The following is a 20,000-nucleotide window of genomic DNA, read 5'->3' on the forward strand; positions in this document are numbered from 1 at the left end:
TGCCTCTGACTTGCAGTCTTGGGTCATGAGTTCAAAGCCGCTCAATCACGTTTATTTTCAATACTGTCTGCGACCTCATGGTCTGTGTTAGCTAAGGAAGGGAGTTTGTGAGAGCCCTATTGGTCGGCCTACTGGAACATCAGTTTGTAGGTAGAGCAAGCTTTGTCGCTGGTTATATTTATAGTCAGTCTGTAGGACATTATTCTGTAACTTGCCTCTGCCCGTCATGGACGACCTTTAAATAAAGAACAGCTTCTACAATTCTCTTCCTGCCTCTGTGGTTTGTATGGTTTCTGTAAAATTCTTTCATTTTCATCAGTTTTTTGTTTGAGGTCCATTTAAGGGCCCTTGAAGTCCTCATCGTCGTCCACCACGAAAGGAAAAGGACTAACCTGCAGCTTTTCTGGCATGTCGCCCTTGCGAGATAAGGATGAGGTTCAGGAAGAAGAGGAGAAGCCTTCCATCCATCCTACAGGTTATCCTATTAAAGAAGAGGATATCAAATGTCAACAGGAAATTTTTTACAATTTACAGATATTGGAAGTATGTCCCTTTGATTTCTGTTTAATCTTCCTTGTATCATTAATGTAATCCTTCCCGAATATTTACTAATGTTATTTTAATCTATAATTCAAAATCATAGTGGCTAGACAAATTACGAAATATCGAAAATGAGAAAAATTATATTATTGGTTACTGGCCTGGAAGAGAATACATTTTTGTTTTATATCATGGAGTCTCTTTTATTTATCAGGGGCCTTGTTAAACCTACTGTAAGCCTACATCATTGTTCATATTTTTTTCTATCAATGATTTTATAAGATATAGATATTTTGTATTCTGTTCATGTATTTTCTGCATTTCCCATGTAAATACACAGACACATGTTTGAATAAGAGCAGGCCTACAAGAATTGCCATTTACATCTTTATTGCTGGGCCTTTGAAATGTAGAAACATTTACACATCATACTAAATGAAATATTGTAAAGAAAATATTATAAGAAAATGAAGAATAAGAAGACAGTACAGAGAAACATGCATACTCAAACAAACACGCACACACACACACACACACACACACACATATATATATATATATATATATATATATATATATATATATATGACCTTCAAAGACAAGGAATAGATGAATCTTATGTTAGAGCTCTTAAACATATCTATACAGGAAGTACAGCAATCCGATAGAGAAAGGAGATAAACAGGAAGACCTTATCTCCTAAATTATTTACAGCATGCCAGAAGACGTTTTTAAGATTCATATTGGGAAAACTTTAACAACTTAAGATTTGCAAAATGACTTAGTTGTTTTCAATGAATAGTGAGAGGAATTGCAAAAGGTGATATAAGATTTGAATAGAGGAATCAGAAATGTAGAAATGAAAATGAATATGAGTAAAACTAAGATAATGTTCAATGAAAATAGAGACAACAAATGCTAGTAAGTTATGGACGTAACTTTAGAGGTTGGTAATGAATATACGTACTTACACTGTTAAAATATTTGCCGTAAAGAAAAAAAACGGTAAAAATCCTGGAATAAATGTTGCCTGGCATTTACCGTTTTAAAAACGGATATATTGACGTTAAGGAGTGATATTGTGGTTACCAACCCGTTGAAGATAATAGCAAAGCAGGGTACAAATTACAGTCTCCTGTATTTTACTGAAATACGGCTGAGAACAGTATATTTTTACGCGGAATTTCCGATTAAAATTACGGTTTTTTTCAACAGTGTATGACATACAGTAAGTTTCCTCAGGACACGAGACCAAAATTAAAAGAAGGATAAGCATGAGATCGAGAGCTTTTGGAAAACAAAATGAGATTATAAAATGTAAAATGCCATTTTCTCTAAAAAGAAAATTATTTAATGAAATGGCCCTACTAGTTTTAACTTATTCCTCAGAAACTTGGAGCCTTACTAAAGGCATAGAACATAAGCTAGTTACAACTCGGAGAGCTATGGAAAAAATAATGATTGGAATAACATTAGGAGACATAAAACGAGCAGCATAGATACGAGAGCAAACTAAAGTAGAAGATATTCTAAAAACATGTAAGAAAAAGAAATATGATGAGAATGACAGATAATAGATGGACATTAAGAATAACAGAATGTTCACTTAGAGATTGCAAATGAAGTAGCAGAAGGAAGAGAAGACAATGGATTGACAAACTAAGAAAGATTGCGAGTGTCAAGCAGCATAGAAAAACCATAAACAGACGGAAGTGGAAGGAAATGTCTGAAGCCTTTGTTTTGCAGTGGACTACTGTAGTAATGGCTAATGATAATGATGAGGATATATATACACATACACCTGTTTGTGCATGTATATGTTTGCTTCAGTAATCATGCACACATTTTCATGCAATCCTTGTAAGTTGCTCACCCCTGTTCCCCTCGAAACACATAAGAGATAAAGACAACACTACACAATTACTCAACTATCACAGGTACTATGCATACATATATGTTCTTTGACCATTAACCCGTTCTCAAGTAAAAGGGGTGCGTGCTGGAAAAAAAAAAACTCTCCATTAACAAACCATTCATAAGTAGAACCAGAATAATGTTCGGCTTTATACAAAAAAAAAAAAAAGAAAAAAAAAAGAATTGTTAACATTGTCCTGATAGGTGCAATTAAGAAAAAAAATTCCTTCAAGTATTTCAGTCATCCTTCGATGCCCTTATTGTATGGTGAAAATTCATGTTTAAATATCGTGTTTGCTGTCCCAGTTATCCTATTCATATTCATCACAATAGTGTGGCATTTTCGCCTGATCTTTAACCTTTCCAACACTTGCAGAAACCTGGTCACCTGTCTTTAGTCCAGTAGCCAACAGCAGTAATCACTGTTGTCACCCCAGGAATATTTGGTACTGTAAGGTCTTCTCGTATATTTGAGAAGATTGAACCACAGCCCAAATCCACCTCATGCCAGAGTAGCAACTCTGGAGACATTTTTTATGAGCATAAAACCAAGATGGCCACTGACGCGACCATGTTAAACTGTAATCACCAATATCTTGGAGTATAATTAAGCTAGAGAGATAAATTTAGTGCCTACACCTAGGCTATCAGACATAAGAAACACAACAGAAGTGTCAATGGAAAACCCCCTACCCTCTCCAAACTTCAGGAAGGAGACATCCATCATCGGAGAAAAGAAAGAGTCACACAAGGAATCACTGAAGATAGGCCAGAAATTCTTTGCTGCACTGTATGGCCGGTCAAAACACAAAACCATTAATGTTGCTCGACATGACAGTTACATAAAAAAGGCAAGATATCACCTGTGAAGACCCTACTTCCTACAGATGCAAATTTGCTGTTTCACAAGCACAGAGTCCATCATCAAAGTATGCTATAGAAGGCCATAGGTCAGAATAATAACTCTGAGCTCAGCAACACTGAATTTGGTTAGGAGAACATCATAACATTTCCATTCTAAAGATCGCCAGTGACTCACTAGCTCCTCTTGAATCACTGAAAGTTTTATGCTTCACAAGCTACCTGCAGCTGCTATGCATCTGACTTCTGGTGTACAGTGTATTGACACTGTTAGAGGTCACCAGAAGAGTGCCACCAGGCAGTAATGGAAAAGTATGAAGAGGATCCATCTAGTGTTTACGAAGCCAGCATTGGCAATGACAAGGAAACAGGAGTAGAGGATAACCGCAGCGAGTTTTTTAGCCCTTGAGTATTAATAACACCCATCCCATTTCTGTAGTCATAAGCTGATAACTTGCATTCTTCTACCGCAGCGAGTTTTTTAGCCCTTGAGTATTAATAACACCCATCTCATTTCTGTAGTCATAAACTGGTAACTTGCATTCTTCTAATACCCTGTATTTATGTATGTCTGCATGATTTTTTCAGGTTGAAGTATGTTATTTTTTTGTCTCGTTTCTTTAACTGAATAAATGTGTAATGTGTTTCAGCATTGTGTGTGCCTGTACATCTCTCCTATATAATAAAGAGCAAGTGTCGGGATATATATATATATATATATATATATATATATATATATATATATATATATATATATATATGTGTGTGTGTGTGTGTGTGTGTGTTTGTGTGTGTGCATATATATATATATATATATATATATATATATATATATACACATATATACACACACACACATATATATATATATATATATATATATATATATACATATAAACTATATCATTAAAAAACTTAAGAGATGGAAAGCCCCTGGATACAATGGAATAACTGCTAAGATGATTTCGGCATAAAGTGAAGTGACTCCCAGAATACTTAAAAGATTATTTTAAAGAATGTGGCATGAAGGGGCAAAACCTGATGAATGGGAGCTATGAGTGTTGGTGAAAGTGGCAAAAAAAAAGGAAATCTGACTGATTGCAATAATTACAGACGCATCACACTTACGTCAGTTGTCATGAAAATATATAGTATGCTCATTCTAAAGATACTAGAGAAAAATATTGCTGAAAAGCTGGCAGATGAACAAGCAGGATTTCGAAAAGGTAGAAGTTGCACTGACCAAATTCTTATTTCAAGACATTGTACAGCAATGTGTAGAATATAGACATCCATTTTTAATGGCATTTGTGGACTATCAAAAAGCCTTTGATAGTATTCACCGGCCAATTTTATGGAGAGTCCTGTGTTATTATGGAGTTTCTCTTAAATATGTTAATTTGATTAAGTCTGTTCATGAACATAGCAAGTGCAAAGTTAATGTTAATGGAGTCCTATCAAATTAATTTCCAGTGAACATAGGAGTACTCCAAGGGAATGTGTTGTCACCTATGTTATCCTCCTCGTGGATTTTGTAATGCATAGAACAGTTGGTGATGCCGAAGAATGATTTGACTGGATTGGTAATAGGAAATTATCTCACCCAGAGTATGCTGATGATGCTGTCCTTATTAGCAAAATGCCACAGGACTTGTAAAGCTTGCTTGCCAGAATACATGAAATATCACATTAGGCTGGGCTGAAGATAAATGGAAGAAAGACAGAGATGATGAGAACGGAATATGCAATGGATGAGGAAATGTCATCGGAAGGAGAAAGGATTAGTGAAATTGAATCATTTAAATATTTAGGAGCTATAATTTCTAATACAGGCTCTTTTGAATTGGAGTTTAATGAGAGATTGAAAAAAGCAAATCAGACTATGGCTAGGTTAGGTAAAATTTAGAAATCAAATCGCCTGAAATTACATATAAAAATCAGGCTATATATCAGTTCAGCGAGGTCGGTGTTACTGTATGGACATGAGTCGTGGTATGACAATGAAACAATATCCAACAGATTTTGTAAATGTTAGAACAAAACCTTCAGAAGAATATTGGAGATTAAATGGCAGGTCAGGATTAGAAATGAAACTATAAGAGAGATTACACGAGTGCCGACCGTGGTGAGGGGTAGATGGAGATTGTTAGGGCATGCTCTTCGAGTGCCGACCGTGGTGAGGGGTAGATGGAGATTGTTAGGGCATGCTCTTCGAGTGCCGACCGTGGTGAGGGGTAGATGGAGATTGTTAGGGCATGCTCTTCGTACGACCCAAGATATATTAGTTCACCAAACTTTCAACTAGGCTCCACAAGGCACTAGAAGAGTTGGAAGACCCAGGCCTACATGGCTGAGGACTATGAAACGTGAAGCAGCAGATTATGAATGGAGGAGTATTGAATTAAATGCTCAAGATAGAGACGACTGGCAAAATCTAACTGAGGCCTTTTGCGTCAATAGGCATAGCAGGAGATGATGATATATATATATATATATATATATATATATATATATATATATATATATATATATACACACACACACTCACACAGGGAGACACCATATCTGATAAATTATTCACAGCATACTTAGAAGTTCTGAAGTTTTTAAGAATTTGAATTGGGAAAATGTTGGAATTAATATTAATGTGGAATACCTTAATAACTTAAGCTTTGCAGATGACATAGTTGTGCTTAATGAATCAGTGGAGGAATTGCAAAAGATGAGAGAAAATTTGAATAGATAGAGCTAGAAATGTATGACTGAAAATGAATATCAGTTAAACTAAAATAATGTTCAATGAAACTGCATAGAGACAACTAATAAGAGTTATGGACGAACCTCTACAGATTGTTAATGAATATACATACGTAGAACAGACAATGTTTCCATAGGACACGAGACCGAATTTAAAAGAAGGGTAAGCATGGGGTGGAGAGCTTTTGGTAAACACAAGGAAATTATGAAATGTGAAATGCCAATATCTCTAAAAAGAAAAGAATTTAATGAGATTGTCCTACCAGTATTAACTTAAATATCAGAAACTTGGAGTCTTACTAAAGACTTAGAACATAAGCTAAGAGCTATGAAAAGAATGATGATGGGAATAACACTAAGAGACAGAGGTTTATCCTTATTGGTTGTCTCTCTGCATTTTCATTGAACATTATCTTAGTTTTACTCATATTCCTTTTCAGTCCTACATTTCTGATTTCTCTATTCAAATCTATTACTATTTGTAATTCATGCCATGATTCACTAAATAGAACTATGTCATCTGCCAATCTTAATTAGTTAAGGTATTCCCCATTAATGTCAATTCCTACATTTTCCCAATTTAAATTTTTAAAAACTTCTAAGCATTCTTTCTCAATTAGAATGTTTACACTCTCTTTATATAGTTTTAGGATGGCCGTACTTTCCGTGTAGATATTTTAAGTGTTCTAACATATGTTTCATGTGTTCCCTTGTCTTTGAAGGGCTTTCATTACTGCTGAAGTTTAGACAGAATCAAAAACTTCCTCGTGGTCTATAAATGTCACACAAAGTTGTTTGTCATACTCTTTATTTTTCTATTAGCTGGTTAATTACATCGATATGGTCAGTTGTTGAATACCCACTTCTATATACTTTCGTACAGGAATCCTCGTATTTAGGTAGTTTCTACAGTTTCTGGCGTATGCCTTCGGTTAATTAATCGATTATTATTCTTTTTCTTTTTTAATTTCGTCTGATAACTGTTTTGACAAAACTCTGGCTTTATCAAGTGATTATTGATTAGCTTATTTTGTCGAAACACTGCTGTAGCCATCGGAATGAATTAAAAAGAATAAAAATTGTTATTTTAAGAAATGAATAGAATTACAAAAGACATTTTCTCATTTTTCATACGTTCTTTTATATTTAACTATTTTGCATACTCTTCACAATAATATGTCTATCTGTATATTTAAATTACTGTCTTAAATATTCATATCTTTCCCTTCCATATGATAGAATTTCCTTTAATAATTACGGGATAATTTGGAATACGTCAACCACCAAAGTTTTTTATTATTTTTTTTAGGACAACACACTTCCTCCTATTATGGAGTTACCTAGAGAAGCTGAATTTCCTCCTATTATGGAGTTATGTAGAGAATCTGAATTATTTCCATTTGCTCTTCACTATGGAGTAGATCTCAATTTCCCTAATCTCGCTAAACGAAGAACTGATAAAACCAATACTTACCTTTAACTCCCAGTCGAGCAGACAGGACAATAGCTAAGATAAGCTAACCCAACGTTGACCAGAGATGTATAGGATAAACACAAGACTGGGTCTTCCTATTCCGTTACCTTCTACACTGGAAACCCACAGATAAATAAAACCATATAATACAATATAAAAATGATAAGACCTTTTCCAATGGAGCACTGCTCAGGTGAAGAAAGTGCGTGTGGAGAAACACCTGTGCCAGGATAATAAGGTTCCATCTCCATAAACATATATCTTTCATAATCGCAACCGTTGTTCTTTTTATCCAAATAAGAATCGTTATCGTTGAAAGAAGCATTTAAAAAGTTTTATTTTTTTCTTGAAATATTCTAATAATCCCTTTATTTTATTCTATGGTGAAATTTCACTTACTATATCATGTTTGATGTTCCAGTTATCCAATTGTTACTCATCACAATATGGAAATGTACCATTTCATCTCGATCTTTAACCTTTCCGATTCATGCGAACAGTGGCACACCTGTCTTACACCATTACAGCACACCATTGTAATTTTGTAGTAGCATCAAAGGAATGCTAACACCTAAATTTCCTTTGATAAGTCATATTGATTCTGAGATATATTGTTCACCTAAAAATTTAGTTGAGAAAACTACCGAGATATTTCCTCAGGAGAAAAGGCTTTGCTAATATTCCGTATTCTTTGTAGTCCTGGATTCACAGTGCTCAAACGAGAGAGAGAGAGAGAGAGAGAGAGAGAGAGAGAGAGAGAGAGAGAGAGAGAGAGAGAGAGAGAGCTACTTACATCTAAAGAGAGAGAGAGAGCTACTTACATTTAAATTTCTTGATCCTAGCATTCGTATACAGCCTCTGTGACTCCAAACCAATACAGGAAGAGCTCTGCCTCCCTCTATACTGGCTGAGGAATTTCGTCCAATATTTCGAAAGGTTTTTCATTAACTTGGAACTGCCATATATGAAATCAAAAAGAAATAAACTCCATTTAATTTTCAAGCGGAATGAATTTGAACATTCTTTTAATTTTTATGCAAAATATAACTTCTTTTGAATAGTGGAATTTATTCCCAATATCCGGGTTTTTGAGCCTGGGGAGGCTAGTCGGGATTGAAGTGCAACTTGGAGAGGGAAGTAGAATCAGGAAAGGTTGGATAACAGAATGTAAGAAAAGAATAGAGGTAAAATAGGAGACTAAAAATAAATTGCAGTTAGGGGACGAAGGGCAGGGTAGGGGACTGGCTTTAAAGATCTTTCAGTAATGCCTGCAGTGACGGGATTATAGACCCCCATAGAGGTTTTAAAGATTGCCCATGAATGGTAGAAGCAAGAGATAGGCCAAATCCCTATTGACTGATCATATATATATATATATATATATATATATATATATATATATATATATATGTGTGTGTGTGTGTGTATATATATTTATATATATGTATATATACACACATACTGTATATATATATATATATATATATATATATATATATATATATATATGTAGGTATATATACACATACACACACACACACACACATATATATATATATATATATATATATATATATATATATATATATATGATCAACACCCTAGATCTCTCTCTCTATTTAGTGGCTGCTGATGACTCGTCAGGTAGAATTATAGGGTCCCCATACCAGCCATCACTGGCTCTCAATTATCGAGCTTGAGTGGGTCTTGAACTCCCGTCCAGCATATCGCCAGTTAGGGACGTTTCCAATAGGCTACCGCAACTCTTATAGTGATTTGAAGCTATTTAGATACTCGAAATTATTTTAAAGTTATCCTGAATAAATCCTGAAAATTTTTATTTTGTCAAACTTTTCAAATCGAATTGTGCAAATAACTTTGTACAAATATTAATATTTCTCTAAAAAAAAATAATATACAGGAAAATATAAGTTTGTAAAGACAGTAATAATGTTCTATTAAGACTGTAACAACTTTTTAATTGTCTTTTAGGATAATTAAATGGATTCTTAAAGCAGTAATATTGTAAATCAAGAAATATATAGTGATTTTTTTCCAAAAAGGTCTTCTATATGGACATCACGAGTAGTTCTAGATAGATAGAAAGGATAAAAAATATATATGATTATAAAAAGAAATAATAAATAAAACATTATTTTGCGAGAACATCAAAAAAGAACATCACATTACATTACCGTATACAGCTCAGATGTGAGATCTCCGAAGCTGCGTGTTTTGATGACGTCGCCTAGATTGTTCTGGAAGGTGGAAGGTCCAAAGCAGGCTCTTACGTCATCACATTTACTAAAAATAAGTGACGTTTATAGGTAGTAGGTTAGCCACAGCATCAGCCACCCATTAAGATACTTCCGCTAGAGATTTTTGGTTTCTTTGACTGGCCAGACAGTACTACATTGGATCCTTCTCTCTGGTTACGGTTCATTTTCAATTTGCCTACACACGCACCGAATAGTTTGGCCTATTTTTCACATATTCTCCTCTGTCTTCATACACCTGACAACACACATTACCAAACAATTCTTCACCCAAGGGGTTACTGCACTGTAATTGTTCAGTGGCCACTTCCCTTTTGGTAACGGCAGAAGGGACTCTTTAGCTATGGTAAGCAGCACTACTTGGAGAAGGACACCAAAGTCAAATCATTGTTCTCTAGTCGTGGGTAGTGCCATAGCCTCTGTACCATGGTCTTCCATTGTCTTGGGTTACAATTCTTTTGCTTGATGGTAGCACTCGGGCACACTATTCTATCTTATTTCTCTTCCTCTTGTTTTGTTAAAGTTTTTATAGCTTACATAGGAGATATTTATATTGATGTTGTTGTTCTTTGTCTACATCTTTTCTCACTTCTAAGTGGAGTCGATGTTTCTGGTCAGCTTTTTCCATCTACCTCTGTCCCACACCTCATCACCGGTTAATCCCTTTGATCGAAGGTCATCCTTGATACAGTCCACCCACCTTCGCTTTGGTCTCCCTCTCCTTCTCGTTCCCTGTACCTCCATTTCCATCACTCTCCTCCCAATATACTGTTCATCTCTTCTCATGACATGACCGTACCACCTCAGTCTACTCTCTTGGATCATATCTGATAGTTTTCTAACTCCTGTGGTACCCCTAATTACCTCATTCCGTATCTTATCTCTTATTGTCACCCCACACATCCATCTCAACATTCTCATCTCTTCCACATCCATCTTCTTCTCTTCTGTCTTCTTTATTGCCCACGTCTCCGCTCCATACATCATTTCCGGTCTCACAACTGTCCTATTGGGTTAAGTTTTCTCATGTGACTGGTGTTAGTATTAATAAATACAGTTTTAAGAGTATGTATAGTTTTGAATATCTTTTTTGTGGATGAACAGGACTTGGATACCCCGTCACCCACACTCTACACTGGAAATGATTGTAAAAAGTCCCTAGGCCAGATGTGACACTTCTCTATATGCAGCAGCCAATACGACAATATATTATTATTATTATTATTATTATTATTATTATTATTATTATTATTGTTATCATTATTATTGTTATTATTACTTGCTAAGCTATAACCCTAGTTGGAAAAGCAGGATGCTATAAGACCAGGGGCTCCAACATGGGAAAATCGCTCAGTGAGAAAAGAAAACAAGGAGAAATAAAATACTTTATATTAATGTTGTTACTGTTCTTAAGTATTTTATTTTTCCTTGTTTTCTTTTTTCACTGAGCTATTTTTCCCTGTTGGAGCCCCTGGGCTTATAGCATCCTGCTTTTCCAACTAGGATTATGGCTAGAAGTGTCACCTCTGGCCTAGGGACTTTTAACAGACATTTCCAGTGCAGAGTGTGGGTGATGTGGTATCCAAGTCCACACAAAAAAAGATATTCAAAACTAAACATAATCTTAAAACTTTATTTATTAATACTAACACCAGGCACATTAGAAAACTTAACCCAATAGGGCATTGGTCTGCTCTTACCTCTGCCATTCATAAGCGACCTCTAAAACCTATAAGGAGGTCTATAGTGCCGTCACTGCAGGGATTGTTGAAGGCACATAGCTGCAATCTACAACATACCGCAATTCCTACTTCCTTTCTTCCATTAATATATAAAATAAAGGAACCACAACTTAACGAACAACGGAACATATATCATTATTATTATTATTATTATTATTATTATTATTATTATTAATTGCTAAGCTACAACCTAGTCGGAAAAGCACGATGCTATAAGCCAAGAGGCTCTAACAGGGAAACTAGCCCAATGAAGAAAGGAAACAAGGACAAATAAAATATTCTAAGAAGAGTAACGACGTTAAGATAGATATTTTCTATACAAAATATAAATATATATATATAATATATATATAAATATATGTATTATATATACATACATATACTGTATATATAGATATATATATATATATATATATATATATATATATATATATATATAGATATAGATATATATAGATATATAAATATAAATATATATATATATATATATATATATATATATATATATATACTGTATGTATATATATATATATATATATATATATATATATATATATATATATACTGTATATATATATAAATATATATATATATATATATATATATATATATATATATATATATATATATATATATATATATATATATATACACTGTATATATATATATATATATATATATATATATATATATATATATATATATATATATATATTTGTTCCAACACCGAGTACTTACCTCGAACTACTTTCATAGGAGAGTCCTGGGATCTCTCAATCACCGACCAAGAATTTTACGTAGTTGCCCCCCTCTCCGCTGCCTCTCAAGGGCGTTCCAGGGCGTAGGGATACACGCCCAGGAGCGACCCAGGTCACGCGCGTGGCCATGCTTGATACCCAGTAAGCTCATGTTTTAAGTCCTCCTCGAACTCCAGAAGATACTCAGGGCAGGATGGGAGGACCATTACCCAAAAGTAGTTCGAGGTAAGTACTGTTAGGAAAAATACAAATTTCTTAAAATTTGTGATTTGTTCCAACACCGAGTACTTATCTCGAACTACTTTCATAGGAGAGTCCTGGGATCTCTCAATCACCGACCAAGAATTTTACGTAGTTGCCCCCCTCTCCGCTGCCTCTCAAGGGCGTTCCAGGGCGTAGGGATACACGCCCAGGAGCGACCCAGGTCACGCGCGTGGCCTTGCTTGATATCCAGTAAGCTCCTGGTCGCGGCGTAGATAACATCTCGCCGCTCTCTCGCTTATCCCGGCCGTTCACCTTGTATTCCCATGTGATTACTTTGTGTTCTCACCCCTTGTCCCACATGTTCCCGTGTGTTCCTTTACCTTGTGTCTCACGTATTCCCGTTGTGTTCCTCACCTTTCCCTTGTGTCGTTGTGTCATTTGTCTTCGCTTTTGCCATGGAACCTCAGCGTCGCTGTCCCGGGCCTCAAGCTGGTAAGTCTTGCGGGGCATGGCTCTCGCCGACCGGGGTCGACCCGCACACCATGTGCTCCTCGTGTCGGGGGAATAGGTGTTCCTCGGAGTCTTAAGTGCCCGGAGTGTGAGTCTTGGCCGGAGTTCCAATGGGCTCTTTTCGCCAAGAAAAAGAAGAAGGCTTCTAAGAGGTTGCCTAAGAAGTCAGGCCTTTTGTCGCCGGTGACGTCGCCCTCGGTCCTGTCGGAGAGAGGTTCTCCTTCGCCTTCCCCTACCCAGGGTAGGGGACTAGATAAGTCCGTTTCGGGAAAGCGGCCCATTGCTGTTCCCCATGAGTCTAATGTGGGGGATTCTGTGTTGAAGGGGTCTATGCAGACAAGTGAGGGGTCTGCTAAAGTGGTGGGAGTGTGTGCTTTAGACGAAGGCCTGGTGCCCGCAGGACCTGTCTTAAGTGTGGATCCGGGGGGGGGCCCATTTCAGCGCCCATCCCCACGCCCGTAACGTGCTATTCAGGTGCAGCATCTTCAGGGGTGGCCAGGACATTGGTAAGCGACCCACGGGCGTTTCGGACCCCGACTCCATCGTTTGGAGGGCCTGAGGACGCCCTTCAAGTCCCCCTTGAGATTGGAGGAGGACATCGAAGGATGGTTTAACGGTCGTCCCATCATCCGTTCACCCCCGGCACCATCAGCCACGCTCCCGACGAACTTCATGGAGCCGGTAACCCCGAATTCCAGACCCAGGACCCCCAGGAGGCTCGTGGGAGAGTCGGAAGTTTCAGTCTCCTCGTACTCCGATGACGACTTTTCCTACAACTCCTATTCGTCGGATGGTTACAGCGATCGAGACTCTAGGAGGAGGAGGAGGAGACGATCTAGGAGGAGGAGATCAAGCCCACACAACAGTCCGCCCAGGAAGAGGGTGAGGTCCTCGAGGAGGGACTACTGAAGGCGGCCATCGCCGCGGAAGGGGTATGTCACGGTGGTACGACATCGTAGGGAATCCAGCAGGTCGGTTGCCGCTCCAGTGCCTGCCTCGCTGGCTGCTGGAGCCGCTCCCGTTGCCCTGTACAGTGTCTCTTCGGCTCTGCCCGCTCGTTGGGAGCAGCCGTTGGCAAACTCGTTACTGTCCCGGCCTAGTAAGTCGGCGGTGCCACCCGTGTGCAGAGAAATCCCGCGGGTTCGGCATAGTAACGTGACTCAAAAGTCTTTGGTCACAGCGGTCCCGGTCAAGTTTCGGGATTCGCCGCTGCCACGACCATCATCCAGTGCCATCCGGGTGAGCCCGGGAGGTGGTAGACCCATGACGGCTACCTCCGCCCCGACGGCTCTACCCGTGACGGAGGCGCCCGCTCCATCATCCTACCAGGAGGAACGGGATGCCTCCACGACCACGGATCCTTCCGCGTTCAATGAACCTGCCGACGCGGAGGTACGGGTAGTGGACGGTTTAACTGACTTGGGCAAGTGTTCGGTGGAGGAGGTCTCGTCCTACCGTAAGGTGCTTGCTTTCATCCGACGGCACCATAATTTGGACAAGCCTCAACCAACGGCTGCGCGAACTTGGCTCTCGGGTCTGGGCAGGATGGTGGAGGATCCTGTGCAGAAGAAACCTTCCTTGACCCTGCCTTTAGCCCCTGATGTTGCCATGGGAATGGAACACTGGACCTGTACGTCTCAGAGATCACAGGGCTCAGGCAAACTCCTACCGGGTCTCAAGACCCAGAGGAAGTTCTACGTGCCAGACGGTCACCATTCAGGGCCCCACACGGTAGAAGAAGTGGTCGTTACACTAAGCCAAGGCAACTCTTTCGAAAGTAGCCTTAACGCGCCGGTGGTCTTCTCTCCAGCGGAGGCCTCCACGATGGAGGTCATCGCCCAGGACGTCGTGAACGTCACCTCTTGGCTGGATTGGTGGGCCTGTACACTGGCGGACTTTCAGATCTCATACGACCTCGCAGTGCCAGACAATCTGGCCCTTCTGAAAGAATTGATCCGCTCGGGGGGTAAAGCCATGAAATTTCTGACACACCAGTCCCTTACCCAGACAGCCAACTGGGTTCTGAGGAGAAGGGACACTATCCTAAGCAGACTTTCCCGCAGGCTCCCCGAGCGGGAGGCAAAGTTCCTTAGAAACTCTCCCGTCTGGGCCAAAACAATGTTCCCTCTCCAGACAGTAGCAGAGACGATGGAGAGAGTCAGCAGATAGAAGGTGCCAGCCGAGCCCAGGCAGCAGTTGCCAAGGCGGCCCGTTGCGAGGAGACCTCTGGCGGATGGGGCCCACCCGCTTCCGCCCCAGCTAGGCAGGGAGCATCCACCTCTTCATGGCACCAGCCTCCGCTGCCCTCCAGGGGGAGTGGTGCTCAACCCCAATCCTCCTATAGAAGGAGATAGGGAGAGAGGCCCCCTACACCTTCCCACACCCCTGTTGGGGGGATGCCTCAAACAGTTTTGGCAAGCATGGCGGGACAACAAGGCGGACCCATGGACGGTTACTGTTCTCAGGGAGGGATACAGGATCCCCTTCCTGTCAGAGCCGCCCCCGCTGATCCCCGATCACCGAGGGGTATGGTTAGCTCCCAACGACTCGGAGAAGAAGGCAGCTCTACAGGCAGAGGTGGAAGTTATGCTGGAGAAAAGAGCCCTACAACCCGTGCACGAGCCGTCGCCGGGATTCTACAGCAGACTCTTCCTGGTGGAGAAAGCGACAGGAGGTTGAAGACCAGTAATCGACCTCTCGGCATTGAACAAATTCATCAAGAAGACACCCTTCAAGATGGACATGCCGAGGTCGGTTTTGGCAGCCTTGAGAGAAAGGAATTTCATGATGTCCCTGGATCTCAAGGATGCCTACTTCCAGGTTCCCGTTCACCCCTCCAGCAGGAAGTTCCTCAGGGTAAAGTGGGGCCCCCAGACTTTTCAATTCAGGACCCTCTGCTTTGGTCTGTCGACAGCTCCTCAAGTCTTCACGAGAGTCTTCGCCCTAGTCTCGACCTGGGCACACAAGCAAGGCATCAGACTGATAAGGTACCTCGACGACTGGTTGTTGCTTTCAGCCTCAGAGGTAATCTTGAAAGAACAAGGGAGTCAACTAATCAATTTCTGCAAAGAACTTGGGATAACCATCAATTTCGGGAAATCCCATCTGGTTCCCACCACCAGGATGACTTACCTGGGGATGGTGTTAGATTCCCAGCTGGTGAGAGCCTTCCCATCCCAGGAGAGGCAGGCTCAAACTCAGACCGGTTCAGTGGAACCTGAAGGACCTCTGGTCAATGGGAAACTCCCCACAGAAGATAATCCCGGTGTCACTTCCTTCCAAAGAAGCTCTCCTCTGGTGGTCCGAGAGGAGGAATACGTTGAAAGAAATTCCGTTCGGCTCCCCTCCCCCGGAGATGCTGCTCTTCACGGACGTATCGAAGGAAGGGTGGGGAGCGCATTTCCTCGAGGAAATAGCAGAGGGGAAATGGTCAGTGGAGGAAAAGGCCCGGCACATCAAGCTTCGTCCGCCTCGTTCAGGGGAACTTGGTAGCCCTCATGTGTGACAACGCCACGGTAGTAGCGTACATCAAGAAACAAGGAGGGCCAAGATCAAGAGATTTGTGCGGTCTCACAGCTCGGGTCCTAGAATGGGCCGAAAGGAACGACATTCTCCTATCGGCCAGATTCATCCCTGGAAAGAGGAACGTCCTGGCGGACAGGCTAAGCAGGAAAGGCCAAATAGTGGGATCAGAGTGGTCCCTTCACCCCCAAGTGGCACAGGAAGTCCTCCGTCGTTGGGGCTCCCCAGTGATAGACTTGTTCGCCACAAGACTAAACGCGAAGCTCCCCGTGTTCTGCTCCCCGATACTGGATCCGACAGCAGCCTTCAAAGACGCCTTCCAGCACCCTTGGGACAACCTCAACGTATACGCCTTTCCCTCCTTCGGGATGATCAGACAGGTGCTCAACAGGTTAAGGCAGTCAAAGTCCACAGAGATGACTTTGGTAGCGCCCTGGTGGCTGGAGAGGGAGTGGTTCATGGATCTACAGGACCTAGCCATTCTCCCGCCATGGCCCTTACCAGTAAGAGGAGACCTGCTAAGTCAACCACACTTCCAAAAGGTGCACAAAAACCCTCAGGGGCTGAGGCTTCACGCGTGGAGGTTATCAAGCGGTTGCTAAGGAAGGAAGGGTTCTCGGACAAAACAGCGGATAGGATGTCGGGGTACCTGCGGAGGTCCTCTTGTGTTTTGTACCAAGCTAAATGGGCAACCTTTGTCAAATGGTGTGCCACTCAGAACCTACGGCCCTTGGACGTTTCGGTCCACAACATCGCAGACTTCCTGGTACACTTGAGGGATGATCTAGGGGTCTCCATCCCAGCCATCAAAAGAGTTCGAGCAGCGTTAGGACAGGTGTTCCAGCTTAAGGGCATCAATCTAGGGACCTCGCGTCACATCTCGATGCTCATCAGGAGTTTTGAGTAAACTTATGATCCCCGCACCTCGAGGGTTCCCCAGTGGGATGTGGCCAAAGTCCTCAACGTCCTTTCGCGGCCTCCCTACGAACCTCTAAAGGATGTTTTAGACAAAGATCTCACCCTCAAAGCCATCATCCTACTAGCCCTGGCCTCAGCAAAACAAGTGAGTGAGCTCCATGGCCTGTCTTTCGAGGTATCCCACTCGAAAGGGTGGAAGGACATGACCTTTAAGTTCTTGCCGGAGTTCGTAGCAAAGACCCAGAACCCTGCAATTGTGGACCCGAGGTTCAAAGAGTTCTCAATTCCGGCCATTCCGCGCTCGGACAACACTAGTGACCTGCTCTTGTGTCCCGTAAGGACCATCAGGAAGTACCTTAGTAGGACGGCCAAACTCAGACCGGTGATGAAGAGTTTGTTTGTGTCCATAGGCTCGGTCAAGAAGGCATTTTCCAAAAACACCATATCCTTCTGGCTGAGACAGGTTATAAGGAGGGCCTATGAGAGAGAGGGCTCCACGGTGCCTGGTACCCCAAGACCTCATGATATTAGGGGTCTTAGCATGTCCTTAGCGTTTGGCACCAACATGGCGGTAAGCCAAATCTTACGGGCGGGCATTTGGGCAAGCAGTCCACCTTTACAGCCCACTACCTCAAGGACTATACAAGGAATTCCTTGGATGCCTTCTCCATTGGGCCAGTCATTGCGGCCATGCAACAAGTTTAGTAGTTTGGGCCCTGGGTTAGCCGTGGGAAGTAATCGTAAGCAACACAAGTTTCTCCTTACTTCCTTGCTACCCTCTATCATTTTCCTGAGATCCCACCCCTTTTTTCCCCTTCCCTACATGAGAGATGGGACGTTAGAACACTTCAAGTATGGATTTTGATTAAAAGGTGAGTTGTACATAAGGTAGACTTTTGCGTGCTTTCCCCTACTCTCCTGCCTCTCCCTTGGAGTCCCAAAACTAGCCCCCTATCTAGTTCAAGGGCCCCAGCGAGTCTCGAACATTTCAATCTATAAGCTACTCCCTCCTCCTAAAGTATTAAGTCTCCTATGAAAGTAGTTCGAGGTAAGTACTCGGTGTTGGAACAAATCACAAATTTTAAGAAATTTGTATTTTTCCTAACAGTACTTACCTCGAACTACTTTTGGGTAATGGTCCTCCCATCCTGCCCTGAGTATCTTCTGGAGTTCGAGGAGGACTTAAAACATGAGCTTACTGGGTATCAAGCATGGCCACGCGCGTGACCTGGGTTGCTCCTGGGCGTGTATCCCTACGCCCTGGAACGCCCTTGAGAGGCAGCGGAGAGGGGGGCAACTACGCAAAATTCTTGGTCGGTGATTGAGAGATCCCCAGGCTCTCCTATGAAAGTAGTTTGAGGTAAGTACTGTTAGGAAAAATACAAATTACTTAAAATTTGTGATATACTGTATATATATATATATATATATATATATATATATATATATATATATATATATATATATATATATATATATATATATATATATATATATATGTGTGTGTGTGTGTGTGTGTGCTACTATAGCCGCTAGCGTGAGGTCTACCACACTATAGCGTGAGATCTACCTCCCGTTAGTACTATAGCGTGAGGTCTACTGCTGAATTATTCGTCCCTCATAGATAAAACACATTTCATACATTTGTTTAAGCAATAATCACTTAATTTAAACATATCTTAGAAATGACTTAAATAGATCATTGGATTTCTAATTACATTAAAAAAAGAGGAATAAAGGTAAAAATAAACATGTTATCATATATTTCCATACATTTATTTTAGTGATACACTTCGTACATCAAACATGTTATCATATATTTCCATACTTTTATTCTAGCGATACACTCTTCGTGCTTCAAACAGGTTATCATATATTTCCATACATTTATTCTAGCGATACACTCTTCATACATCAAACAGGTTATCATATATTTCCATACATTTTTTCTAGCGATACACACTTCGTACATCTTCTAAGAATGACACAAATAGATCTGCTTCTTGAACTATATCCAAGAGATTGTGCTCTCTTAAAAAGGCGAGTGCTGCTTTTTCTGTCAGAATAACTCTTCTATAAAACTCCTTCAGCAACATTTTTGGTACCCTCAATCGATGATATCTCTTTTAGGCCGAGGGAAAAACTGATTTAGGAGCTGTGGGACGCTGGTCACGCGGTAGACCTCACCCTCAACCTGGGTAGGCGACATATGGCGGTAGACCTCACACTATAGTAGCACCCAGGGCCCTGGTAGCACCTATATATATATATATATATATATATATATATATATATATATATATATATATATATATATATATATATATATATGTGTGTGTGTGTGTGTGTGTGTGTGTGTGTGTATTACGCTTACTAATACTTAACTTTCCAAACAGTTCCCTACGATGGTTAGCTAGCTAACTGCCCTTGCTCTTCTCTCGCCTATCTTTCCTATCAGCTAAAAAAAAAAAAAAGAAAAAAAAAGTATGTCTCTTTGATTTCTACCATGTGTCGTATGTCAAAT

General features: G+C 40.7%; 2 protein-coding genes across 2 annotated transcripts in view; one reads left to right on the forward strand and one right to left on the reverse strand.

Annotated features, from left to right (window-relative positions):
• Nucleotides 1–2,985, reverse strand: part of LOC137648245 (uncharacterized) — a 67,968-nt gene extending 64,983 nt beyond the window's left edge. The window contains exons 1-3 of the mRNA XM_068381169.1: nucleotides 2,843–2,985; nucleotides 773–940; nucleotides 393–481 (exon numbers count right to left, since the gene is read on the reverse strand). Of these exons, the coding sequence (XP_068237270.1) occupies nucleotides 393–481; nucleotides 773–940; nucleotides 2,843–2,985 (400 nt within the window). The remainder of the gene's footprint in view (nucleotides 1–392; nucleotides 482–772; nucleotides 941–2,842) is intronic.
• Nucleotides 1–20,000, forward strand: part of LOC137648733 (uncharacterized) — a 332,677-nt gene that overhangs the window by 234,372 nt on the left and 78,305 nt on the right. The gene's annotated exons all lie outside the window — the stretch shown is intronic.

This window comes from Palaemon carinicauda, chromosome 10 (assembly GCF_036898095.1).
Source record: "Palaemon carinicauda isolate YSFRI2023 chromosome 10, ASM3689809v2, whole genome shotgun sequence".
NCBI classification, from domain to species: Eukaryota; Metazoa; Arthropoda; class Malacostraca; order Decapoda; family Palaemonidae; genus Palaemon; species Palaemon carinicauda.